General features: G+C 43.1%; 7 protein-coding genes across 7 annotated transcripts; 4 read left to right on the plus strand and 3 right to left on the minus strand.

Moving 5' to 3' along the window:
• Window positions 1-753: 753 nt before the first annotated feature.
• Window positions 754-1,452, plus strand: FOMMEDRAFT_160232 (uncharacterized protein; the record flags this gene model as incomplete). The annotated part of the gene is made up of 5 exons (XM_007270026.1): window positions 754-831; window positions 905-1,033; window positions 1,113-1,223; window positions 1,289-1,341; window positions 1,410-1,452. 5 exons carry the CDS (start codon window positions 754-756, stop codon window positions 1,450-1,452), a joined length of 414 nt encoding a protein of 137 aa, XP_007270088.1.
• A 2,429-nt stretch (window positions 1,453-3,881) lies between these two features.
• On the minus strand, window positions 3,882-5,210 carry FOMMEDRAFT_31060 (kinase-like protein; the record flags this gene model as incomplete). Its single annotated transcript, XM_007269804.1, has 8 exons — window positions 3,882-4,091; window positions 4,144-4,365; window positions 4,418-4,455; window positions 4,512-4,542; window positions 4,593-4,787; window positions 4,857-4,943; window positions 4,991-5,121; window positions 5,174-5,210. 8 exons carry the CDS (start codon window positions 5,208-5,210, stop codon window positions 3,882-3,884), a joined length of 951 nt encoding a protein of 316 aa, XP_007269866.1.
• A 486-nt stretch (window positions 5,211-5,696) lies between these two features.
• On the minus strand, window positions 5,697-8,576 carry FOMMEDRAFT_148616 (uncharacterized protein; the record flags this gene model as incomplete). Its single annotated transcript, XM_007270027.1, has 18 exons — window positions 5,697-5,936; window positions 5,989-6,219; window positions 6,281-6,318; window positions 6,369-6,399; window positions 6,458-6,646; window positions 6,697-6,753; window positions 6,848-6,917; window positions 6,976-7,188; window positions 7,245-7,332; window positions 7,371-7,476; window positions 7,525-7,597; window positions 7,643-7,664; window positions 7,714-7,790; window positions 7,842-7,943; window positions 7,992-8,098; window positions 8,167-8,310; window positions 8,363-8,490; window positions 8,550-8,576. 14 exons carry the CDS (start codon window positions 8,574-8,576, stop codon window positions 6,505-6,507), a joined length of 1,356 nt encoding a protein of 451 aa, XP_007270089.1. The 3' UTR covers window positions 5,697-5,936; window positions 5,989-6,219; window positions 6,281-6,318; window positions 6,369-6,399; window positions 6,458-6,504.
• Window positions 8,577-8,853: 277 nt separating this feature from the next.
• FOMMEDRAFT_127977 (uncharacterized protein) lies at window positions 8,854-10,285 on the plus strand. The gene is made up of 6 exons (XM_007270028.1): window positions 8,854-9,087; window positions 9,139-9,408; window positions 9,456-9,493; window positions 9,544-9,862; window positions 9,938-10,175; window positions 10,229-10,285. Exons 1-6 carry the CDS (start codon window positions 8,968-8,970, stop codon window positions 10,237-10,239), a joined length of 996 nt encoding a protein of 331 aa, XP_007270090.1. The 5' UTR covers window positions 8,854-8,967; the 3' UTR covers window positions 10,240-10,285.
• A 230-nt stretch (window positions 10,286-10,515) lies between these two features.
• Window positions 10,516-12,276, plus strand: FOMMEDRAFT_160236 (uncharacterized protein; the record flags this gene model as incomplete). Its single annotated transcript, XM_007270029.1, has 1 exon — window positions 10,516-12,276. The coding sequence occupies one exon, from the start codon at window positions 10,516-10,518 to the stop codon at window positions 12,274-12,276; it is 1,761 nt and encodes a 586-aa protein (XP_007270091.1).
• Window positions 12,277-13,710: 1,434 nt separating this feature from the next.
• Window positions 13,711-14,763, minus strand: FOMMEDRAFT_93032 (uncharacterized protein; the record flags this gene model as incomplete). Its single annotated transcript, XM_007269862.1, has 4 exons — window positions 13,711-13,765; window positions 13,828-14,121; window positions 14,193-14,383; window positions 14,446-14,763. 4 exons carry the CDS (start codon window positions 14,761-14,763, stop codon window positions 13,711-13,713), a joined length of 858 nt encoding a protein of 285 aa, XP_007269924.1.
• A 2,814-nt stretch (window positions 14,764-17,577) lies between these two features.
• FOMMEDRAFT_170357 (uncharacterized protein) lies at window positions 17,578-18,791 on the plus strand. The gene is made up of 2 exons (XM_007270030.1): window positions 17,578-18,674; window positions 18,728-18,791. Exon 1 carries the CDS (start codon window positions 17,612-17,614, stop codon window positions 17,918-17,920), a length of 309 nt encoding a protein of 102 aa, XP_007270092.1. The 5' UTR covers window positions 17,578-17,611; the 3' UTR covers window positions 17,921-18,674; window positions 18,728-18,791.
• The last annotated feature ends 6,781 nt before the right edge of the window (window positions 18,792-25,572 follow it).

The raw sequence follows: 25,572 nt of genomic DNA on the forward strand, positions 1-25,572 counted from the left end.
GCGTCGACGAATTCGTCGACAGCATGGGTTGGTAGCCAAGCAGAACTGGCCAAGGAGGGTTTGTTGGGCCAAGAACCGACAGAGGGCGATACAGTCAAAATTGTCTTATTGCATATCATCACAATGCATATATTGTATAATGCATAGCTTCTGGTCAGAACAAAAGTCAAGTTCTCAGCCAAAATGTATTGTCATGATGCATAATTTGTATAATGCATTGGGTTTTACTCTCTCCCAACATTATGCAATAAGACAATTTCGACTGTATGTGCATCAAGAATGCTCAGTACGCATCCGAAACGTTGAGCAGAGGTAGAGAACTCGAAATTCCCACGGGTAGACATGATGGTTAAGGGAAAAAGATTGGATACATGCAGTCGATCGGACAAAAGGAGGATAAAAAACCGTCACGACCGTCAAGGGACAGATCTCTAGGTTCTGCATGCACATGCATCGACCAGACGTATTATGTGTTTTGCATGGATAAGGGCGTTGGCATGGTTTTATTGTTTCTTAGTACTGGTGATATATTATTTGGTAACCGACGAAATTGGGAAGTCGCTATCACCGTTATGCTTCCACGTTGTCCAGTCGTTAGTCTCGTTACTGCTTCCATGTGTTTAGACCCGGCTTCTCTTCCGCGCAGAAACAACAAGGAGCCCTTTATACGGCCGGTATAGCCTCGTCAGATTTGCAATTTGTCCCCTGGTCGAAGTAGAAGTTCGTAGAACACGGACAATTCGGGTGCTTCGAATGTCACATGACATTGACAGCATGTTCCGTGATGCTCACTGGAATTTGCATCGTCTTTCCTTCAACATCGTTGGCCAGGTTCGTTTCTGTTCGTCTAATGTATTTCTATTAGCAGTCGTGCATCATTGCTGAAAGCAAGCTTACTGCTTAGGGTTTCACGCGTGACAATGAAATGTACGCCGCGACAGGATGGGCACTGGTGTCCACAATAGATGCTCGCAACTTTGCCTTCCTCCAGCCCTCAAATGATCTCTGGGATCTATTTCCAGAATTGCCTCAGGTAGTACACACCTTTCCCTCTTCCATCCCTTAATTGTGCTAAATGATCTTTTTCACTCCATTGCGTGAAGTGGAACTAGCTGCTGCTGCAATGGCCCTTGAACTCGATAGTTTTCATCTTTCCCATCGCTTTTCCTATCCCACAATGCCACCTGCTCTCTTATCAACAACATTATGTCCAATCACTGCCAGTGCGCCCCCTCCGTTGCGGGTATTCGAGTAACTATCAGCTCGAGTTGGCCTCTTCAAATCAAAGTCACTTTTTGCCGATGCAATTACAGGCGCTATGTTTGGATCCATTTTGACAAGGTGCGTTTCTATCCTCTATTTTTTTTACACGAAGCAGCTCCTGACACAAAATTGCACAACCATGATAGCTGGGAACAAGGCACTGCCGCGACTGACGTTTTGAAGATTTGAAACCCGAAGTACTCTCCTTGGTACGTTGACACTTCATGAATCGCATTGTCTCTCTGATACACTTACACCCGCTCGGACAGAGGTGAAGTGCCAGGACAGAGCCAAAGAGAGCGAGGTTCTTCCGGAACGCCACTGACAACCGCTTAAACTTCGTATGTTTTATTATCTTTGGATTACTGAGATAGTCGCCTGAATAACCTGCTTTTAGCCCCTCAATTACGTTCCGAAGACATGATCAGTGTTATTTTCATGCGTAACGACTCCAGAGCCCACTAGTGAATGATTCCTCCGTTGTTTTTTATTTCCACACTGGCGTCGATCAACAGAGCGACGGAGTTTTCACAGCTACCCGTTCTTTTCTTACTACAGCGGTCTTACTGACAAGCGGGGGTTCCTTGAAGTGGTATTTGACAACTTCTGGCTCTTTTATGACTCGCTTTAAATCAGGGGCCCGATCGTCAAGCTGTGGGAATGCCCGTTCCGGATTGAAAAAGGAAAAAAAAGGCAGCCTCCCAGTGCTCGCAATAGCGTACCCAAGCCCTGGAAGGAAGCCGACGGTAGTTCGAGTGTGGTGATCGCTATCCGACGATGCTTGGCAAAATGCCGATGGATGTGCAATAGATAATGGTGTTCCTCCTCGATTCCGATAAGTGGTGCCGTGTCGTGATATCACGCAAGTCGACAAAGCAGCCAGCATAGTCGCTATATTGTGGCCAATAAACCCCGGAGTTATGACTTGAGTCGATGTCGAAGGCAGACTCTACCTCTGTAGCATCGATGGTAATGACCGTAATTTCGGATTCTGCATATTCCTATGATTGTCGCCCGAGTCCGTCGTTTTCACCCGCGACTTCAAGACAGGAGATGTCAGAAGTTGCGTTAGGTGAGATGTCCATTTGTCGAGTCTCGTTATAGCATCCTTCATCTCGATTGTCAGTGTTTTTATAGCCTGATGTTTTTTATGTATGTCAGATGATGCGCCAATTACAGGAATACACGAATGTTAAGTTCTTTGAAGCTGAGCTACTTGTAGGTTCAATGACACATCGTGATCCTAACTCACGGCCAAGCACTACAAAGCGTTGTCTCATATCGAATATATTGTTGGAAAGCAAGACAGATCAGAGCTTTTTTGGCATTTGAAATAACCGGGTGTTGGGATGGTCTCTTGGATATTCCCTTTGTTCATCCTATTTTGGAGCGCAAGCTACACTAAGAACACTCGAGCACTGCAGAGTTTCCTTACAATTGTGAAAGACAAACCAATATTGGTTGAATGAAAAATGCCTTCGTCATGCCTACTGTTTACACAAGCGTTGCTCTGTGTCAAGTAAAACAAAGAGTGGACCGATAAGGACCCATGCTGTCCAATAATGGCCATCACATGGTGTCTAGGGTACACAATCTACTTCTTTCTTACGTCCAAGTAATTTGATGTAGAAATCTTTGGTTGTCCGAATCCCCCACAAGGCCGTTGATCGAGATGCGGATCCAAATGTTGATCGGCGAATATGAGGTACAACAGGCGTCCACATGTTCATATATTTCTATATTTGGCACATAGAAACGGCTACTCGCAGTTGATCGGGCGAAAAAGAATGAACTTCAAGGGTCAGGTCTTCCGCGGGCATATGAATTGATAGGACACGCTACGAGCTTCGCATGAGTGAAGGCCTGACCGTTTACTATTGTGTTTGACGAAGTTGGTAAGGCCAAATTGATTTCTCGGGTCGCTACCGTGACGAGTCCACGTTGTCCAATTGATACCGCTTCCATGTATCTGGAGTCTCCCCGTCTTTCTGCACGGAAGTAGATAGAAATTTTTGCTTAGCCGAGGTGACTTGGTAGGAATTGCAATTGCTCTTTGGCCAAAATTCAAATACTTAGGGCGAAAAAACAACACCGCCTTGTCTGAGCTAGGACCGTTGTATATTTCCCATGTCTTTATTTCGAGCACGTTGGAATGAGGCCCAGGTTAAATCAGCCTCACATTTATGGATACAAATTGTTTTGCGACAAATTAAGAGTGCACAGCTTCGATAAGGTATCCTGTACAATAACACGCTTTCGTCTTGTGACCAGTATCCTGGCTCTAGCGAGGGTCTTGAAGATTCCGCGAATATCAAATACGATACAACTACGTACTTGAACTTGGGATCCACAATGCCCGGGATCTCGCACCCTGCTTGGTTCGAACAAGTCTTAACATTCCAACCAACCTTGATTTCTATACTCTGGCTGACCCATGCCTGTGATTACTTTTGTACTTCTCAACTGAGAAATCGGACCAAGAGAAATCTGTGTGCATCTGTCATACAGTCTGAAGATGGGGTACAAATAAATAAACTATGTATATGATAGCTTCAAAAGTTATGGTGTGGTAGAACGTTAACCATAGAATACATTCTGAGCACAACTTTGGTTCACAATTAACTCAGACGTTTGATGAAGTCATCTATTAGCTCCACAGCTCTTTCTGCGGAAATGCGCTCCTGGGGTTGAGTTTTCCAACACATGAGCATAAACTCAACGTATTCAGATGCTATGTCCACGTCACTTGGGATTGGGGGATGCCTGTTTTGCTCGAGCTCTTCTTCAACCTCAAAGGAACCTTTCCATGGATCGACTCCTGTAAACACCTAACAATACTGTCCAGCTTGAGAAGTATTAGTAGCCAGTTAAGAAACATACCTCAAGGAACAAGCATCCAAACGACCACATATCGCTGGCAGGTGTTGGCCTTGAATAGCTATATCCCTCAACATTATTTACGAATTCTGGTGGTGACCACCTCAATGAGTTCGTCTGTGTCGAGTTGGCAATCCGATCAAGGATCGGATGCATAAGCTTTGCAGACCCGAAATCATTTATACAGGCAATGATCCGTTCGTCATGAGTAACCAGAATGTTTGCCTGAAACACACACTGAGCAGCTTGAAAGAATCATGAAGTCAGGGCTGCTTACGCCTTTAATATCCCTATGGATAATGTTGCTGCTGTGCACTAGAGGATATGTGAATACGAAAGAAAATAACAACAAGTGCAGAACCGAGTCATACAGTATGCAAGGCCTTGTGCAACGTCACGAAGCTAGAGGGAACATAAGATACAAATAACCATGAAATAATCTAGTTGCTCACTAAAATCAGTTTGTCTTGTTTTCCAAAGATCTGAATAACAGCTGATGCAATGGAACGCAGACTACCAAGCTCATATTTGGGGAGAACCAACGCAGGGAACATCTCTCCTTCAAAGCTAGGGAAAAACCCCATAAGACGAACCACGTTGCAATGCCCACTAGCACGCTTCCAGATGTCAACTTCTCGCTCAAAGTACTGTCCAACCAACACAATTTTAGTTGTATACTCACAAGGAAAGCCAAGCATATATCTAAATAGACATACTGCAAGAAGCTTTGTAATGTACTCGTCTACATTTTTCACTCGCTTTGTATATGCATAACTAGCACGTAGCACTTTAATAACAACCTGCTACACTTCCTATTAGACAGTTTCACTAAGTCAATCACTAGACTCACAGATGAATGTCCATCTACTGTCTGCAATGTCCCAGACACCAGCCGAGAACGTCCTCCTCCACGAGCAATCGGTATATTACACTTGGTGAAGTCTGCTTCATTGAATTGAGGAAGACCAGCGTCTTCAAGGACTATTGAAATCATTTGTTAAGTCTGAGAAAATGAGCAAGAAATCAGATTTACTTTGGATGGCACTGTTGCGAAGCGTATCAGGAAGCATTGGATGGTGGCGAATCAATTGACTTTTGGCTGAAACGATGAGTCCTAAATACCTATTTTATACCACTTAAATGGCCCTACGAGGATGCGGGTAAGTTTGTATTTGATTAAGCCTGGCTATTGTGCTCATCTAGCACCGAAGCTTTCTGGCCCATAGAAACGAAGCAGAAGGTAGCCTGTCCTACGAACAATGAGACCAAACATATACTGCGTTGTCCCCTTGGCACAATTGCAAATGCACAGTTCCATTGGATTTAATCTGTCGCCCTAGTAGTATGTAATATCAAGAGACAGTAGGCAAGGTTGAGAAAGAAGAAATAAAGGTACACAGCGAAAGGAAAACAAAGACGACGAAGTATTTACAATGGGGCAATGACGTAAGCTCATCATTGGTAATTTTAACCGGGTCCTAGTTTGCTCGAGTTAATTGTAGTGTCACAACAGAGCAGGTAGCATTAAACAAATAGTAAGGATACAATATTTCTATCTATCTACTGGACTGCACTGCCTGTACAGCATATTCCTTCATTTTTTGGATTATTTCCCTAGACGTCGGCCTGTCGTTTGGGTCAAAGGAGCATGCACTTTCAATAAAATAGTAGTGTGCCTCCGTGACATCGCTTGCCTGAGCAGGTAATATTTTCGCTTTCTTCAGCTTTGCGATTGAATAATCACGAAGTTGTTTATTGTCGCGGCAATAAGCATACGGGTCCTTCTCATAACCAACCTGCCCCAAAAGTGTCTCAGAACTACTTATCAAGAATAGAATAATATCGTACCTCCAGAAAGACACAGCCAAAAGCGTAGACATCGGCTGGCTTGGATATTGCAACAACACCACTTTTTCCTGCAAAGTACTCGGGGGCCAACCATCCTTCGTTTGTCTTCTGACCTGTGCTATTTTGAGCAATTCTCTCTCCAATCTCAACAGTCATATCTGTAACTCCAAAGTCGGCAAGCACTGCAAAAACACCTTTGCCGGACGGTCGTTGTCGAATGAGTACATTTGCCTTGATTGTGCAAACAACATTTGAGCCAACAAATTTCTACAAGAAGTGAGATTGTACACACCGCTCTTAGGTCTCCATGAGCAATATTAAGTTCGTGCACTTTAAGGCCATTAGAGATAGAAACACAATATATTCAATTTTGGACACACTGTAACTAAGGCCTGATGCTATGCCCGCCAACTAGTTGAGTTAGAATTTTTTTAACCATAGAGTCGACACAAGAAGCTAAGTTACTCACAAGTAAGAACCGATCTGCTTTTTTAACAACTGGAATATCGTCTCTCTTCAGGTACTTATCAATACTATCAATACATTCATCCATGACAAGTCCTGGGAACACATAGCCAGGTATTTCGCAGTAGCCGTGGAGACGGCAAATATTGATATGTTGGAGTTTAGACCAATTTTCTGCTTCACGAACAAGCCGCTAAAGACTGAGTGAGAACTGAAGAAGAAACAATATACTGGTTCACTCACGTTCCAAGTTCGTTGATTAGAGCTCGAATACTTGCAGAGAGGTTTCTTGACAGCATACTGCAATTTCGTCAGTCAAAATGAACTGAAACTACCGAGTTCACTTGCCTGTTTCAAACCATCTTTTGTTTCATAGGAATAAATCTCACCATACGAGCCAGTACCAAGATACTTGGATTTCGAAAAGTTCAAGTCAATTTTCTGGAGCTTCATGTCGACCAAATCTGTGCAAATAAAGTTATCTTAAAGACCTTTACAGGATTATTACAGGATTATTTTTACCTTGTATACTGAATCTCCTTGTTGGAATAAATGGCTTCTGCTCCACATTGCTCAAGGTTTGAAACGTTGTCACTCGTAATTTATCTGTAAATTTTGACATCATTTTCTGTAGCCTGCTGCGGTTCGGAACTAGGCCAGTTGTAATGAGTGCATTGGCTTTATCCAGCTCAAACTCGTCAACAGATGAAGCAAGTGTTGAAAAGTTTGGCTTTGCTACAGGACATAATATTAGAATTGCTAATCCATGTCAGTACAGAATACCTACTCACTTGACGAGTTCATGTTGGCATTGTTAGCAGCATCGATGTATGGTTGTGCTCCTAGACGTCCTCCAATAGTCTCATTTAAATGAAAAGACTTAGCATTATATAGAAATAACTGTGTTGCCTACTCACAGCACACAAATCCTCCAGTTTTGTCACAAGTTCCTTGAGAATAGTGTTACTTGCTGCAATGTCTTCAGGATCCTTTGAGACAATGGAAGTCATCGTAAATGTGGTGCTGCAAATGATTCAGCATTATGGCAGAGTAGAAAACTAAGTGGCATACAAAACAAGAAGAATGAAGATGTCAACTAGCTCATGCTCATGATCGGGAAATTTGATAAGAAGTTGAACAAGGTCTGTTGTTATAGTCGTCAAGTTCTCAATTAGCATCTGAAAGGAACCTAGATCTGGCGTTGTATGTGACTGGAAAAGATGGTAAGCATTGAATGCAGACAGTTACGTTTGTACATACATCCAGACTTTCGCCCTTCTCTCTCAGTAATACGATTTTCCGGGCCAAGTTGGACATGTTATCCAGAACTGAAGAAACTATGCAGCTGCTGTCAGGGCTCGATTCAGACAGAAATAACACATTCAGACCTTCTTCGATGCTGCCATTTCCATGCCACCAATGAATCAGCTGAGACTCGTCCAAACTCAGCTTTTCACAGACAGTGAACTTAGTCCTCAAGGATTCCCAATCTTCACATGTGAGCATACATGTATTATTCAGTTGTGCCATACACTCACTATTAACAGTTACCCACACTGGGCTTCTACAGAGCAATTCTGAAAGACACTCGCTCTTCCTTGGATCTTCTTTGAATGCTAATTCTGCAACTATACCAAGGTCTTGTCTAGAAAGCGTTGTTTGCTGTGTTGTTGCATCTAGTTAGAAGTTATATTTTATGAGCGAAATCCGGACTCAACAGTGACAGTTTGCCTCAACAAGTCAATGCGATCAATCAATTGATGAAGCGTTTGCAAGATGACTTCATCCTTGTTCTGCCGCTTGAAATATCCAGCCTTCCTTGTCTCCTCTGTAACAGTTTTCAAATCATCGCCAATCCTTTCATAAGCGTAAGATTTCTTGTACAAAGCTGGACAAGTAAATGACTCACAAATTTCGTTCGTGACGAATGTAAACTGTGATGGGATCTTCCGTAGTGGGATTTTCATCAAGTGTCAGACCTTTCTCATCTTCAAGAGTACTGTCAAGCTCGCTCAGTTTTGAAGTAGCCTCTTCCACCTGGAATAAGAGAAGTTAATACAGTCGGTATATTTGAAGGTATTTGCGTTTCAGGTTACCTTTTTGTTAAGCGTTCTTTTGAACATTGTTGAGAGTTAGTTTATCGATGAAGGAAGAGAAGACAAATGGGAACTGTAGCAAGCCTGTTGTGCGCATTTTATATGTGTGTGCTTTATAATGCTGCAGATGGTATAGCTTATTGTTTCTGCCATTAATATTCTATAACGCAAGCGCGGCACTCGACTGTTGCGATGGGGAATGACAACAACTACTATTTACGTGCATGTTACGTGTGACGCGTGTCCTTGATGCGTGTGTGACCACATCCTATCGTTGTTTCTCTTCATGACCTCCCATCCTACTGAGTCAAGTGCTACTGCAAATTCTAATGGACATCATAAGTCTCTGCCTTCAAACGTTGCTGACCCGCGCAGCGTGCTGATAGAACCTGAAATTAAATGGAGAGACAGGCAAGATATGCTGGAAAGTCATGGATACATTCTTCGACCAAGGTTTCGTCGTGAATGGACTCCGTCATGGAAGAAACCAGGAAATCGTAAACATGCAGTCTTCTCAGAAGACTCGTACCAGCATGCAGTACATTTCATTCACCTAATTGATCTAATAACATGCTGATTGACTTTGTAGCGTAGTAATGTGATCGATGCAATTCGGCAAAGCGATGGTCGACGTGTTTTCCTAAAGATCGTGCGCGGAGACGGTTTTGAGCAGAGGCTATCAAGGATGCTCGGTTCTGAAGAGAAGCTTAGGGATCCACAAAATCACTGCGTCCCAATCCTTGATTTCTTTCTCGATGGCAGAGACGGATATCTTGTCATGCCTTTGCTGATACGTTTCGACAGGCCACCATTCTTCTCAGTTGATGAAGTGTTGGATTTCATGCGCCAGACTCTTGAGGTGAGCTGTCGGTATTTTTAACAGTGATTAGCTGATCCTTTATATAGGGTATTTCATATCTTCATAGCCAAAACGTTGCTCACAGGTGCGTCCTTTTCCTGACTGCTCGGTGCTGGTCTGAGATGCACTCTCAAGGGACTGCTCGTACCTTAATATTATGATGGATGGTACAAATATTTATCCAAACGGATTCCATCCCACGTTTGCAATGTACACGTTGGATGGATTAGGGCCTGCCAATCCTCAGCGCCGCCGAGACGTGTCTCATGTTAAATACTACTTCACGGACTTTGGAATCTCATCAGATTTTAATCCTCAAGACAATACACGCCTCGTCACTGGTGTAAATGGACAAGACCGGGATGTTCCAGAGTTGTCAAGAACCGTTCCTTATGACCCGTTTGCAGTCGATGTTTTCATTTTGGGAAATTTGTATTGCAAACAGTTTTTGAAGGTAACTTGTATCATCAAGGAATATGCACTGTCATACTGACTGCTCGGTTTCTCTTTTTTTTCTTCTTTTTTTTAGAAATACACAAACCTCGGTTTCCTCACGCCTTTGGTGGATGCTATGACTCGTAAGGACCCGAAATCGCGTCCAACCATAGATGAAGCCATGGAATTATTCGAAAACATTATCTCTCGTCAACGGAAGTACACCCTTACTTGGAGACTGAAGCCTGCAACGGATGGAAGATTGAAACACTTCATCAAAGATGTTGGATGGATTTCGCGTGAAGGCTTCCTAGCGATCCGGAATACATTAGGTGAGACACATTTAACTGCTTAAAATAGCACATTCATTTATCCATTACTACAGGTTTCAGATAGTCACTGCTGCTCAGCTTTGCTAGTTCACTATATTTGTAGTATAATCACTAAGAAAAAAAATGATAATTGACATTTTTCGTGTTAATAACATCCGTGTAACTGTAAGACCAGGTGGATCCTTGTATGTACACATGGGCGACAGTAAATCAACGCCGATCAAAATAATTGACAGCTCAAATCTCTCACGCAGCTCATGTACCTTGTTGGTGTGGAAAATCTGTCTGTCTGTTCATCTCTTTGCATCTCCTCACCCCAGTATACAGACGTCTGAGGACTATGACTGATGTTGCTGGTCTAATTCTCGGTATCCCTTCTACTGTCAAAGGATTTGTTGACGCAGCACGTGTCTTACAGAGCTACCACAATTTGGATCGGGACCACAAGGAATCTGTCAAGCGTGCAGTATTCATCTCAGAGGTGCTGGAGTATTATGCTTGCCTCGTTGACACAGATAAGCTCGGAGACATAGACAACAAGTCCTATCGGTTGATGTCCGACGCATTTACACATGCAGTCGAAGCACATTGTGCGGCAGCGAGGGTCGTCGAGGAATGGAGCGTGAAACTCGGAATTCAGACTGGCTCGGGCTCGAAAGAAGAATTGGAGAAAAAGTCGGTACCTCGAAGGCAACGGATGATGGATCTGCTATACTCTATAAATGAGAGGTTCCGGAACAGTCAGAAGGGCGAAAAGAAGAACAAACGCCCGATTGCAAAGCTCGCTGTTGACATAAATTATCTTGTTCTCGGGCGTATAGAAATTGACGAGGCCTCGGATCGGATGGAACGATGGATAAGCAGCCTCAGCAGTATTTTAATGATACTACCACTACAACACTTGGTTCGCTTCGACGAGCAGAAACGACTGCCAGAAAATTGGTCCAATAGTCGTGCTATGGATATGAGATTTGTTGTTCGGGCGCGAAATAGGGTACAGTCAAATATTGCACCAAATATTATTGACCCAAGCCAGATTCAATATGCTTCTGGCATAGATGCCATTCACAATTGCCCTATCCAACGTCTCGAAGATGGGCCGTACGCAGGGTGTATCCTCGATCCTCGTGACCTGGGCCTTCGCATCGATCTGTATGACGAAGCACGCAACGATACAGACAAAATCTACAAGCTTTTCTCTGAAAAGGAGGGCAGTGGAGGGCATAAGCAGTCTGCAAGCGTTGGAATCCTACCATGTTGTGGATATATTGACCTATTGGAACAGACGACACAATACCTCGTCTTCCGACTTCCTCCTGAAGCTGGTGCGCCGAAAACGTTAAGGAATCTTCTCCTCGACTGCAAGCCAATGCATCCTCTGAACACACGCCTTGACTTCTCTATACAATTAGCAACGTCAGTATTAATTGTCCACTCGCTCGACCTCATCCATAAAAACATTCGTCCCGATTCGATTATTGTCACGGAATCCATAGGTGGTGCTGAATACGAGAAATTTCCATACAGGCTGGGCACACCGTACCTTGTAGCATTTGACCAGGCACGTACAGAGGATGGGCCATCCCAATTGCGCTCATACAGAGGGGCAATGCTATTCGAATCATTGTATCAACACCCACGACACGTAACATCCACAACTCGACAGAAATACGAAATGCGCGATGACATCTACAGTCTCGGAGTCTGTCTCTTAGAAGTTGGGATCTGGAAGTCTTTATTCAAGTGGGATACAGGAGCCGGAGAGTCAGGAGGTTTCGTTGGAGATGAAGGGGTACTTGCCTTACAGGGCGATCGTTTCAACAAAAGAATACAGGAACTCGGATTATCAACAGATCAGGACAAAAGCTGGGCTCGACGAGATGCACTTGTCATGTTTGCAAGATCTGAGCTGGCAGTTTCAATGGGCGAGACATTTAGGAACGTTGTGGTTGATTGTCTGTTGTTTGGGAGTGGTGGGACAACATACGAAGAACGCTTAGGCAAAACTTATGGGACAAAAGATGTAGTGGTAAAAAACCAGAGTGTAATGTTTGTAGAGGATGTTTTGGAAAGGCTGCGTGCTCTGACCTTTTCGCGATGAATGTTTATTTCATTTATGATCCTTCAAATATCAGTTGTACCCGTGGGAAACTATGAACATTGCTGCCATATTCGGTGCCTGAGACAGAGGAAGAGACCGTGGCTGGAAGAAACTTTGACTCAGACTACCATCTCCTCTCCTCTCTCTTGCGTGCTCTTCAAAGATTGCAATAGGGACAGCCATAAAACTGCCACATAAATGCATGCTGCACAGAGTTACTCTTGCTACTTAACATGATTCTCTATCATTTATTGCACGGCTAGCACCTCACCTTTGACAGTACTTTCGAGGCAACGCCAACGTCCTGAGATATCTCTGTTGCTGACGCGAATTCGTATTGGAATAGTATGTGGTCCAACCAAATCATAACAAAAGCTGGAATGGCAGGTGCAGCTACAGAGTCTGGACTCTAGGTAACCTTGTCTGGCTATGCCTGACGTGAGTACTCATTCCAATCACATTACTCATGCAATTTTTCATGCATAACTGTGTGTATCAGCTGCTTAACATCTGAAAGGTTCACTCCACTAGTCCACCATATGCCCTATCCCTCTCATCTTCCCAGACTCGGTTTCTTACTTTGGCCTGTATGGCATGCCTGCGTGTGCATATATCTATATGCTTGGCGTCATGTTCTGGCGACTTGAGCACTGAATCGGACAGCCAATTCTATGCTTATACACAGGTATTTCCTCATTATGCATGGAATTTGGCACCGAAGATGTTCAATGACCAGGAAGGTGACCCCTAGCTTTATAGATTCAGAACAACCGGATTGTCTGGTCTTTGCTTATATCTCTTTCTACAACTGTACCATGCATTAAATCAATGCCCTGCTACTTGAATTTGAAAAATGGCCGGGTAACGAAAGGTGAATACATCCTGGAAAAGACCCACAAACACCGACTTTCCCAGGTCAATAATTGACAAAGTAGTCACTCGAAGCTCGTCAAGACCAACCATCTCGCGCACAAGTTCTTACTCCACAAACATGCACGCATCAAATACCAATTTAACTCGCATTCAGCATAACAGGCATCGACTATCCTTTTACAACATCATTAGTCCGGGAATAACAAGACCAAGAAGAAAAAGCGTCGGACAATTCGTACGAAAAGGCAGCGAATATCCACGTCGAACATGAACCATACAACATCAAACAGAGACAACATCAGAGTTCACGGGTAAGTAATGACGGTTATGAATAAGCAGTAAGCAGTAAGCAGTCTTCCGAAACGAAAGCAGGAGTTTAAACGATTCGACGGTATCGCAGCCAAATAGTGAACGGGTAAAGGTAAGTGAAGGAGTTAAGACGTCGACGGCAGATATGACAGTGTCAGGTAGAAGATGGGTAAAGTATGAAATAAGAGTTGAATCCTAGACGACGTGAAAAACGAGAAAGTTCCAAAATACGGACAGCGAGTAGAGAAGAATCTAGAGCAGACGCTCTTTTTCACGAACGGCACGGAGCCATATTTCTCCCGGTCGGCTATTGAGAAACACATTAGAACACAAGAGATATGCAACAGCGACATGAAATTAAAAACGTACCTCCGCTCCCTTAGAATCCTAAAGACTTTACTCGCCTGCTTCGATTTCAACGCATCTCCATTCTCAACCGCACCAACCGCACGCGGAGGGAAACCCGATCGGCATCTCTGCTGTAGATCCGCAAGTCCCTCATTCGTGCCCTCAATCTCGATTATGATCGTCCCGTACCACCCCGGATCGACTGAGAGACTGGTTCCTGGGATCGGAATCGACACGTTCGTGTATGGGTTGGGCCGGATGCGGAACTTGGAGCGGTGGATCCAGCGTACGACGGTGTGCCGTCCACCCTGGGGACTATGTTATCGTGTGATGTCACAATTAGCTTCAAGGGACAAGATTAGAAAGCGAGAAAAAGAGTAACACACGTCTCGGTTTGGATACGATCCTGTAAGAGTTGCAAGTTGGCGGCGATCTCTTCACCCCACGGCGATATATCAATATGACAGATTGGATTGCCAGGTGTCCGGATAACGCGATGGAAATACGAAGGAGGGAAAGACAGCGTGTGAAGGTATTGCGGCACTTCACCCACTTTCGAGTACGTGTAGTCCAAGTCCTGAATGCAAAAAGAAACTAGTTTAGCACGTGACTTCGTTGTGAAGGTGAGAGACATCTTACAATGAGATAGTTCCCATCCCAAACCAACCTACCGAGGTTGCCTTCATCCCCAACTGCTGTATCCCACACGACATCGCCAACTCGCAACAGTGGTACAACACCCGCCCGTTTCAACTCTTTCTCGCATTCCAGTACGCTCTCATCGGATAGCCATTCACCTTCCGGGCTGGGAACGCATACACGCAAACACGGAGCATGGCCTAACCGGAACAACGGAGAGCGGAAACGAGGACCTAAGCCTGCAAGCGCAGCACGTTCGTATCTATTCACTTTGGCGTAACCGTTGCCGTTGCCATTGGTGGTACTGCCATTCCTCATGTGCCCATGATGCGAATGTGACATTGATGACGCAGTAGGCGATGCGGGACGACTTGGCGTACCTGCCCGAACACGAGATACTGAACGACGTCCTGGCATTTGAGCATGACTTGTGTGAGATCTTGTGTTTATCGACGTCGTTGATTGAGGTGGCGTGAATTGATAAACAGCTGCGTCTCCTTCAGCATCTCGTTCCATAGCCTCTGCTTGAGCGCGAAGACGCAGTACGATACGCGTAAACGCTCGACATGACGATGCAAGTAAGCTTTTCTGTGCAGAAGCAGTCTTAAGGTTGAACTTGAGGTATTCGTCACTTGGGTTGTTTTGCACTTGCTGTTTCGCGTCAAGGTACGTTTTTGACTGAATGGCATATTGATATGTTGGAATTGAGACACCGCGCATGTAGGAATTCAGATCCTATACAGAATAAGCACGTTAGATTGACAATATTCACTTACACAGAAAATTACGAGGTACTTACGCGGAAGGTCAACATTATATGCTCCTTCGTCGACCACTTCCACCTCGCATAGCCCACAGTACGCAAGAAGTGCTCCAAAACGATTTCACGCAGCTCACGCTTATGTTCAACAGTCCGTCGCATTGCATCGTTCACCGCTGTTACCGTACACCAGTCTCGGAACGCGAGATGTGGAAGCAGAGCACTGAGGAGTTCGGCATTCATGAGGTGCTTCTCGAGAGGGTAGAACGTCGGCTCTGCAGGCTCTGGTTCCGGTTCCGGTTCTTGCTCGGGTTCAACTTCCTGCTGCCCATTTTCATTGAGCGTAGATTCATTTGCAAGAGGTTGTGGTGTCTTTTCGTCCTCTGGTCTATTCGCAACAGCCTGAGCTGCATCACGCGGCCGTGCATCCAAGCGTTCCCCTCTCCTGTTAGCCCGAGCCGAGAAGTAATCATTTGGACTTGCAGGACTCGATGGACCAGAGCTTCCGGAACCATTCGCGTGTGCGAATGGTGGGATAGGCGGGGTCATCGATCCTCCCGGAATAGAATGACCACTCTCACCCGTGAGTGCGCGAACGATCTCACCCTTCGCGAAGGGATCGGCATCGACAAGCATGTCCGCTTGTTCGGGCGATTCGGTGATCTGCCGTCGGTACTGTTCGGCTATGCTCGAGGTTGATCCTTCTGTCAACGAACGGGCCGAGTGTGGTGGCGTCTTTGTCAACTTCCGAGGTGTATGGCTACTACCGGAGGTTGAGCTTGAAGAAAATGGGTTAAGAATAGACAATGCAGAGGGGGATGAACGCCCAAAACCGTCAGAAGAGGACGCGGAAGACGGAGGTACGTAGTTTGAACTATGTACACTCGAGGCCGTATCAGGTCTATTTGAACGTGATCGCGATTTGCTACGCGCTCGAGAACGGGATTGTGAAGGCGAAAACACGGCAGTGGTAGGTTGTGGCGGAGACTGAGGTGGGGAGAGTGGTTGCTGTTGGTCGTGCACGTTAAAATGACGAGGGTAAGAGTCTGGTGCGGGAAGGTTCTGGGTATGTAACCTTGGCGTGGGCCTATTGCGCGTTTCATTACTGTGTAGTGAAGCATCTGCACTAGAAGACGAGGAGGATGCAGCGATGGAAGGCGCGAGCGGTATTCGTCCGTTCATTTCGCTTGTTGCTATGATGTCAGCATGCAATTCTCTTTGCCTCACGCGCCCGGTCGTAGTCGTGTCGGACAATGGTGAAGTAGACGGTGGTTCGGGTCCGGTACGACGTGAGGAACTCGTTTTCCGGGTGCGTTTGCTTTCAAGAGGAGAGGGTGAAGGCAAGTCAAGACCCTGATCTCGGTCGAGAACGCTCGCAATGGTCAACCGCTGAGATTGTTCGTTACCATGTCCATCAACAGATGTAGGCGGCGTCGGGATTTGATTCGGCATCATAGCGCGCGGTGTCTGCAACTGATCAAGAGGAATATTCGGAATGTTGGATACCTCATCGGAGTGTTTGGCAAAGACGTTTACTTTTCTTCGTATGCTTCCGGTGCTTGAGACACTTGCCGACCTCTTCCTCGCGTGTCCATTTTCTGCTTTCTTCACTTCCGGATCATGAAGCATGGCAGATGTAGGTGCAGATGGCGAAGGCGGCGTCGGAGGCATTTCCATCTCCCTCTTCGCGGGAGACGGTTGGACAGCTTGAGTTGCCATGCGGCCGCTTCCTTTCCTTCCTCTCGTCTTTATATACTGCCTCTCCGTCTTGTCTTCCCTGCTCGAATCGGCATCAATATTACGGTAAGTAGATCGGCCGCTCAAGGGCATTACAGCGGACCCATCTTTCGAACTCCCATTAATGCTACTCGGTTCGCCGATCGACCGCGAGTATCCAGTAGCGCGGATGATTGGATTGATGTCGTCACCGTGCTCATGCTGTTCACTTGACCGCACACCGAAACTCTTGCCGAACAACGGGGAATGGAAGCTATGCAGCTCATCTACACCGAGACCCACACGTAGCTCGACAGAAGCGGTCTTGAGTGGCTGTTGTATCGGTTTACCCATAGTTTAATGATGACGTTATGTTCGTGTTTAGTACTTGGAAACAAAGGAACAAGGGATCCCACGAACCTGGACAGAAGCATGCCGATCTGAGTAAGAGAACGACTCCAGCGATGGGCGGTCCGTCGCCGGATCGGGTTTCGGTTCCGCATTTGTCTAATGAAATACAAGCAACGGAGTTAGTCTGGAAATGAGCATATATTTCAAAATTAACAATGTGAACTACGAACGTCATGAGATTCGCTTGAGTCGATGGTGAATGTAGGAACGACAGGTGATGTTACCGACGTTCTCGGTTTGGGTGGTGGAGGTGGAGGGGTCGGATCTTGCGAAGGTGGCATGGAAGATGAAGAACCTGAGGAAGTCGATGTTGAAACCGAGGGTCCGAATGCCGCAAGAGGTGAATATTTCGGTCTTCGCTGTACACCACGTGTCTCGAGAGAATTGCCGAGTGACGGAGAAGTCTTGGTCGTGGTTGACCCGGAAAGTGCACCCGATTCATCGACATTAGGTGACAGTGGCGAAGGAGGAGCGAATGAGGAGGGCGGAGGGACTGCCTTTGTGGGACGAAGTACAGTGCGAGTTACATTTGTTTCAGCAATAGAGCAAGCCGGGGTTTCAGAGGCCGGAAGTGTTAAGGTCGCATGAGGTGGCGAAGGAGTGGTTAGGAATCTTGATAATTTCGGTTCTTCCCATTCCGTTTTCATTCCTCCGCGAACGTTCGTGGCTTCTTGCTGAGGCAAAGCGCGACCGTGAAGTCTGATCTCCGAATCTGGTTTCGGTAATGCACGATTGCTCTTGCTTAACAGACGGGTAGGAGGTGGGGGATCATCTAGCGCGTGCGTATGAACGTTCGGCATTGGTTTTCGGTTCGCATTTGGTACCGTCTTGGTTTCAGGAGGAAAAATCGGCGACGTGGGCGGCGACAGCTGCTGATGCTGCTGATGCTGCTGATGCTGCGTGACACGCGATACTTCTTCGCAGGATGGCGTACTGACGGCCAATCCTACATAACGATCCGTTTTTGACAATCCACCTGCTGACCTTCCTAATCTTTGCTGCTCTTGCCGTATTTCCTGCCTCCTCGCGGGGCTGTCAATGCCATCTGCCACCACAGGTCGAGTTCGGACGTTTGACGCGGTTCTTCTTGCTTGCCCAGGTGCTCCCGAGCCGGTATTTCCGTTCGCCGCTGTTGCAAAGCGTTCGTATAGAGGTGCTGCATGCGAAGAGGTAGGAGGATGCGGCGCCTGCGCTGCAATTGGCATCGGTCCTGAGATGCTAATAGCGGCCGTCCCGCGTTGCGCAACGTCCGCAGTCGACTTCTTGCGACGAAACATTTTCTTGACAAATACACAGTACGAAAAAAGGGCGTAATGCGCGCAGGACGACTAGAGCGGAGAACGTAAGGACACAGAGGGTCCTGACAAACGGGCTTGAACTTATGAATGAATCCAGCGAGCAAGATGAGCGTCGAACAGGGAACAGCCTCGAGCTTCACGTCAGTGTGAATGCGAGTTGAAAAAGATGAGAGGGAAGCGACGAGGAGAGAGAGGAATGGAACGGAGAGGCCAGGGTGTAGCAACGTAAATTGAGCTAGCGATTAAATGCAGGGCTGATCATCGACGGTTGGCCATCTACTGTCGTCGGGCCGGCTGCAATAACTGCCTTGCCTCTTCTGCCGTCGGTGTCGTTCCTGATGTTGAAGATAGAGATCTCGCCAACGCGGTCAACGCTGTCGTCGTCGACGGGGAGCACGTCGAGGTCGAAGTTGAAGATGCGCGGGCGGACATTTGTCGCTTGCGAACGGGCGAGCATATTTGTGTTACGTAATGCACTATTGAATGACGTGCCTGATTCGCGTTCTTTCCGTTTCTGGTTGAGCTAATCATCCCATCTCGTCAGTAGATCTCCACTGGCTTTGGCCTCATTTGTACTCTTGACTTTGCTTCTCATCTGTTTGCCTTCACGCACTAGCCCGCATACGCCCACTCTTTTGTATACATACAAGAAAAGTGGTTCTGACGACTTTGTAGCCCGCGGAATGTGGGTGCGCGGTATGTCCGATCCTCTCTCACGCAATACCAATTATCATCCATACTCATAACCCTCATTGATCTAGTGTTCGCACTTGGAAATCGGAGGGAATCGCGGGACGAGGCAACGGTGGGTTGAGGTCCCGGCGTGTATTGCAGCGGAAGCAGTAGGACAATTTGGTGTTGCACTCGGTCCACCGCTGGTTTAGGAGAGTGATCTGATGTGCTGCGGTGCCTGTAATCGAGGTTTGCTCCGATAAAACTACGAGTTTGTAGAAAGGTAAAGTGACAACTTCCTATGGTTTTTGTCAGTCGTCTAACAATGGAGTGCATGCCAACGCCTTGCTAACCTGCTGATAGACAAAGATAGCAATACCTTTTGGACCGAGGTAAGAACCACCCTCTTTTACTCCACGAAATTTATAGACTGTCCTTCCCAGACAGCATCGAACTCAATCATGTCGAATAGAAAGTCTCTTATGAAGTACACACGTGCATGAAGCTTGATAAGCTTATGGCTTAAGCACCGACTGTGAGCTCGTCGAATGACTTGATACATTTATTTATTATTTATTTGACTTTGGTCTGTAGAAAAGAGAAATTACAAGATCCTGTCCTTTCTCGGTTTGACTTCTGGATTAGGTATTTGATCTGATATGCTGCAATGATCGAGCCACCCACCGATGAATTTGAAATTTTGAGAGTAAAGAATGGAAAGCTGACAACTTTCTGTAGTTTTCATTAGTGATATAGTAACAGAGTCAAGATATCGCCTTGCTTACCTGCAGATATAAAAGAAAGTGACACATATATTGAGCCGAGCATGGTTTCCTTTATTGTTATTATTTATTTTGACTCTAAAGTCTGACTTGTTACTCCTTGCAAGTTTTGAAATTCATTTCACAGCTCCTATCAAATCATGTACTCTATCTCACAATTCTGATCATTTATGCTGATCCTATTGAGTGTTCCTTGACTTCTGGTTTCAACTCCAGCTCTAAGATGGGGATCATAATACTAGTTACTGTCTTATTAACCTTACTCTACAAAATTAACAAAGATTATACAATAAAGGACCCAGGTCACTCTGAAGAAAAAAAGACTTAAACATTAGTAATTCTCACAAACAATGTTCTGTATATGATGAATCTCTAAGGCAACAACTCATTTGTGTTTGGCTTTACAAGTATTCTCCTGGTTCAACAGACTGTTGGCTGGATAAGTAACATGTATGAACAAAAATGCTACTAATAAGCTATGTAACAAGTTCAGAGCAAGATATCAGACTTTAGCTGACAACATTATAACTGTAGTTTAGAGACATGTTGATGTCAACCTGCTAGCATTATTAGGTGACAAATTGGATATATTTGTATTACATTATAATTAGGTGTATTTACTATTACCTCTCAGCAAACTGCTTTACTAAAGGTAAGTATAGTATTAGACTATTTTTAATGAACTTGAGTGTACTACACTGTACAACAATTTATTACATCTGTAGACTAACATCCAGTTACAATATGTAGAATCAAGCAAACTGTTACAGTTCTCTACTCTTGTACCTTCAGTTCTGAAGGTTCTACACTCTTCTGTACTAGAACTCAGGACTTCTGTCCCTTAGGAGTGCTGTCTATAGACTATATGTATACTGACTCTTACTACTACCCCTCCTTACTTTATCATTCTATTCCTTTGACCACCCTTTCATTCTTTGTTCATTCTATAGTCTCTTACCCTTTGTTCATCCCTTCATTCTTTGTACCTTTATCTTTAATCTTCCTTTCTTTTATTCTTTGTGGCTCATTATTCTTAGTAGCTTATATTCTCTGAGTACTCTTGTATAGTTTAGTATATATAAGTGTATAAGATCAGACTAGTCCTGTAGTCTTAATCTTATCTACTCTAGGTAGTCCTGTACTCTTAAGCTTACTCTATATACTCTACTCTTGTCTCATTCTTATTCTCTGTCTGTTCTACAAGTTCTGACTATGTTCTAGTACTTGTGTTCTGTATTTCTGTTGTGTAGAATAGTTGTAGCCTGGGTTCCCTTACTGAGCCTTCAGGTCCCCTCTATACTGTTACTAACATTAGATTAAGACTACCTATTACTACCCTACAACTCTCTTATGTTTTAGACATTAGTACTTACTATTGTGTCAATCTCTTTTCTTTGTCTTAACCCTTTTACATTTTTAAATTTTAAACTTTCTAAACCCTTTTAAACTTTTACTACTCTTCTTCTATTCATTACCCCTTTTAGTTTAGTGTTGATTCCTTTATAGTGTAAACATGAACCCTCCTACACTAACTGCTACCCTTACTGTTCTACTAGATTAGCAGTTATGAGTAGACTTAGCTTAATATGTGTAGACCTTTATCTAAGAGGTCTTTACTAACTACATACTCTTAGCTCTCTCAGAACCTGTTCTAATTGTTTCAGAAGTTGTAACCTGTTTCAGAAAGAAAGTGTATATAGCTTACCCTTTAGACTTTAATAGACAGTACTTTAAGGACTTCTAGTACTAAGTCAAACTATACATAGTTACTACTTTAACTAATCTATCCTCAGACCTTGATTGTGCCTTATTTGTCCTCTCCTTTATAAAGGAAGGTAATGTAGCCACCTGGGCCCAGAACTGGATTGAAGAACATTAGATTGGAAGTCTGATCCAACTTCAGAATAATGAGTCATATTCAGAATTTATAGGACAGCTTTGTACTTCCTTTATTAATCTGAATAAGAAGTATAATGTGTAGAACAAGCTTGTGTCTCTGTGACAGAGTAAACATTCTACTAATACCTTCTTTCAGGAGTTTAATATTCTAGCCTAGAAGGTAGGATTTGTACTTAGGTTTAATAATGTCCTTATTAGAATGCTTGAAAAAGCTCTCTACCTAGAACTAGTTAATAAGATTCTTAAAATAATACTAGAACTAATCACTTATACTGATTAGAAGACACACACTATTTCCTTCAACTAAGCTACAGCTCAGATGTGTCAAGTCTGTACAGAATGCTTACACATACATCTAACTCTAACAGTTCTGAGTCCTTAGATCAATCTGCTTATAATTTACAATCAATCTGTTCTAATAAACATTAGAGAAGCTTAAAAGTAAGGAGTATACTTTGTCTACAGAAAGTTAGGACACTAAATTAAGGACTGTCTACAGAAGTAATAGTATATTTGTTAGGTCATTAGAGTAATAATGAGTAACAAGTAGGATTTGTAGTAAGAAGCCTTTTTTACAAATTTAGAAGTCACCTCAGAACTCCTAGACTCTAACTATATACCTTAGGATTTTGTAGAGGCCTAACAGTAAATATAGTACTAAAGGGTTATAACTCAGAATTTTTAACAGCCACTTTTGATTCAATAGACACTGTAGGATTAGAAGTAAATAAAGTAAGAAAAGCAGAAAAAGTAGAAAAAGTAGAAAAAGTAAATCAACAAAATTATTTATTAAAAAGGAAAAAGTTAAAAACAAAAGTAGATAGTTCTCTTATTTCTTCTGATTCTTTTGATTCTTCTCTTTGTACTTTATCCAAGTCTAAATCTGTACAATCTAACCTACTACTTCTACATTCTAAGAACTCAGAATGTTTAGAATACTATCTAGCCCTGTTTACTACTCAGTAGTTTGTTTATATTAAGTAAGGATAGTCTTAGCTGAGTTTACAGTTGAGAACATGAGTCTGTCCTTGTTAAAAGAGAGAGGTTAATAAGGAAATGTTAGTGTATATACTTACTCTCTCAGACAACAAGGTTGTACAAACTGTATATTCTCTTTAGAACAAGTAGCAATTTATTAGAGAATGTTCTAAACACTAGCTCTAGGTCCCTGTCCTCTTAGCTCCCTTCTCAGAATCCCCCTAGATCTAAATAATAGTTTTAGTAGACAGTAAATGTACTAGTTCATACATTAATAAGGCCTTTGTGTAGGAATACTACCTCCTTACTTAACACATTCTACTTCTAATCCTAGTATACAATATAGACAGAACCCTAAATCAGAATGGTTGGATTACTGAGTTTGTCTAACTACAGATGACTATTTAGGATTATAAGGAAAGTATTGAGTTTAGAGTTACTAACCTTAGAAAGACAGATGTTTTCATCAGATTTGAATAGTTTAAGGCTTACAACCCTACTATTGACTAGTTAGAGTAGACACTCACATTCAATCAGTGTCCTGAGTCTTATAGTTATTTTGTACTACTATTCTGAGTAAATGTGAATACTTTCAATGTTACTAACAGTTTTAATAAAGGTGACCAGTTGTTCTTCTTTAACTAGGATAAATATGTGAACACATATTCTAGTTAAGACAGAATAGAGTCAATCTGAAGGATGTCTAAGATAGAACCAGTCTAAAACCCTCTCAAAACAACTCTACTCTAGAATACACATAAACCTAGCCTACTAGATTTTGTCTAAGAGTTCCCTAAAGTCTTTAATAAAGAGGAATTTGACCAGCTTCCTAAACATTACTTCTAGGATTATACAATTCTATTGACTAAGAGTTTCTAACCTAAGGATTATAAGGTCTACTTACTCAACAGAGACAAGTAGGAGGTGCTTAACAAGTTCCTTCAGGAAAATCTTTAGAACAGCTAGATCTGACCCTTAAAGTCCTTTATAGCCTCCCCTTTCTTCTTTATTAAAAAGAAAGATAGAAAGCTCTACTCAGTTTAGGATTATTGTTGTCTTAATAAAGGTACTATTAAAAACAAGTACCTACTCCCTCTGATTCAGGAGCTTATTAATAAGATATATACATTCAGAGTTTTCACTAAGTTGAATGTTTGATAGGGATACAATAATATTTGGATCTAAGACAGAGATGAGTAGAAGGCTGTGTTCTGAACTAATTACAGATTATACAAACCAACTATAATGTTCTTTAGACTAACTAACTTACTTACAACATTCTAGTTATTCATGAATCACATTCTTACAGATCTGATTAACTTAGAGTATGTTAGTGTGTATCTGGACAACTTTCTAATCTTTACTTAGACAGTTGAGTATTATTACTAACTAATCTGAGTAGTTCTATAATAGCTCTAAAATAATAAACTGTTTCTCTAAGAAGTAAAGTGTTCTTTTGTGTAGGAGTCAGTAGATTATCTAGGCTTTATAATTAGTAGAGGAGAGGTCTGTATGAATCTGACAAAGGTAACTATAGTTTGGAACTGGTTACAATCTTAGAACCTGAAACAGGTCTAAGTATTCCTTAGGTTTGTAAACTACTACTAATACTTTATTTAAGACTTTAGTACTATTGCTCAGCCCCTTCACAATCTCACTAGTAAAGATGTTCCTTAACAATAGGGTGATTAGTAGTAGTCTGTATTGAGTCCCTTAAGTAGGCTATTACTAGTAAGCTTATATTAGCAGTTCTAACAGTTGTAGACAAGTTCTGAGTTGAAGCCAACTCTTCCAACTTTGTAAATAGAGTAGTACTGTCCTAGTTTATTAACAGAAAGTAGTGTCTAATAGTGTTCTAATCAGAATCCCTCTCTGTAACAGAACAGAACTACCCTATCTATAATAAGGAACTCTTTACAATTAGTAAACTAATAATACTAATTAGAGCAGAATGGATACATGTGTTGAATGTATGTATTGGATACATAATACAAGACATGTATTAGATAAAAAAACATATTCTGGATAACTGAGACATATGGACAGACAAACAATATAAAAGGAACACTTTATTAACTAAATACATATTATTATCAGGGTCTATGCCCTCATTACTTGTGTGATAACCTAAGAATACACATTCTAACAGGTTATGAGCCTTACACTCTCTGCTTAACACCTTATATTACTACTACAAGACTATGCTACACTACTTCACATTAATACTATACATCTACAATGGACTCTCTAAGTACCTACAATATGTACACATTAAACAGAACTGTAACAAATCCATCTACATCCTTAGAGCAAATGAGCAGGACAAATCCTACTCACTACAAACCTGCCAATGTTCCTAAACACTTTAGACATAACATTGTACAACTAAAGGACACATCCGGATTCAAAATATGGAAGTATTGGATTAACTCTACTATTGTGGCAACAGGCTATACATACTTGTTCACAAATGAACCAAAGCCTGAAGACATTGAGGTTGTACACACAATTTACACATTAATAATCAATAAAGTAGCAGATCATATAATGGCTAACTTTATGCATACCAGAATGTCAATTAAAACTCTTATGAGCAGATTAGAAGAACACT

Source organism: Fomitiporia mediterranea (genome assembly GCF_000271605.1).
Source record: "Fomitiporia mediterranea MF3/22 unplaced genomic scaffold FOMMEscaffold_11, whole genome shotgun sequence".
NCBI lineage: Eukaryota > Fungi > Basidiomycota > Agaricomycetes > Hymenochaetales > Hymenochaetaceae > Fomitiporia > Fomitiporia mediterranea.

Coding starts and splice junctions, on each gene's coding strand:
- FOMMEDRAFT_127977 (XM_007270028.1), top strand. CDS start 8,968: ATGCTGGAAAGTCATGGATACATTCTTCGACCAAGGTTTCGTCGTGAA. Junction 9,088..9,138: donor AAGACTCGTACCAGCATGCA/GTACATTTCATT, acceptor TTGACTTTGTAG/CGTAGTAATGTGATCGATGC. Junction 9,863..9,937: donor ATTGCAAACAGTTTTTGAAG/GTAACTTGTATC, acceptor TCTTTTTTTTAG/AAATACACAAACCTCGGTTT.
- FOMMEDRAFT_170357 (XM_007270030.1), top strand. CDS start 17,612: ATGGAAGATGAAGAACCTGAGGAAGTCGATGTTGAAACCGAGGGTCCG.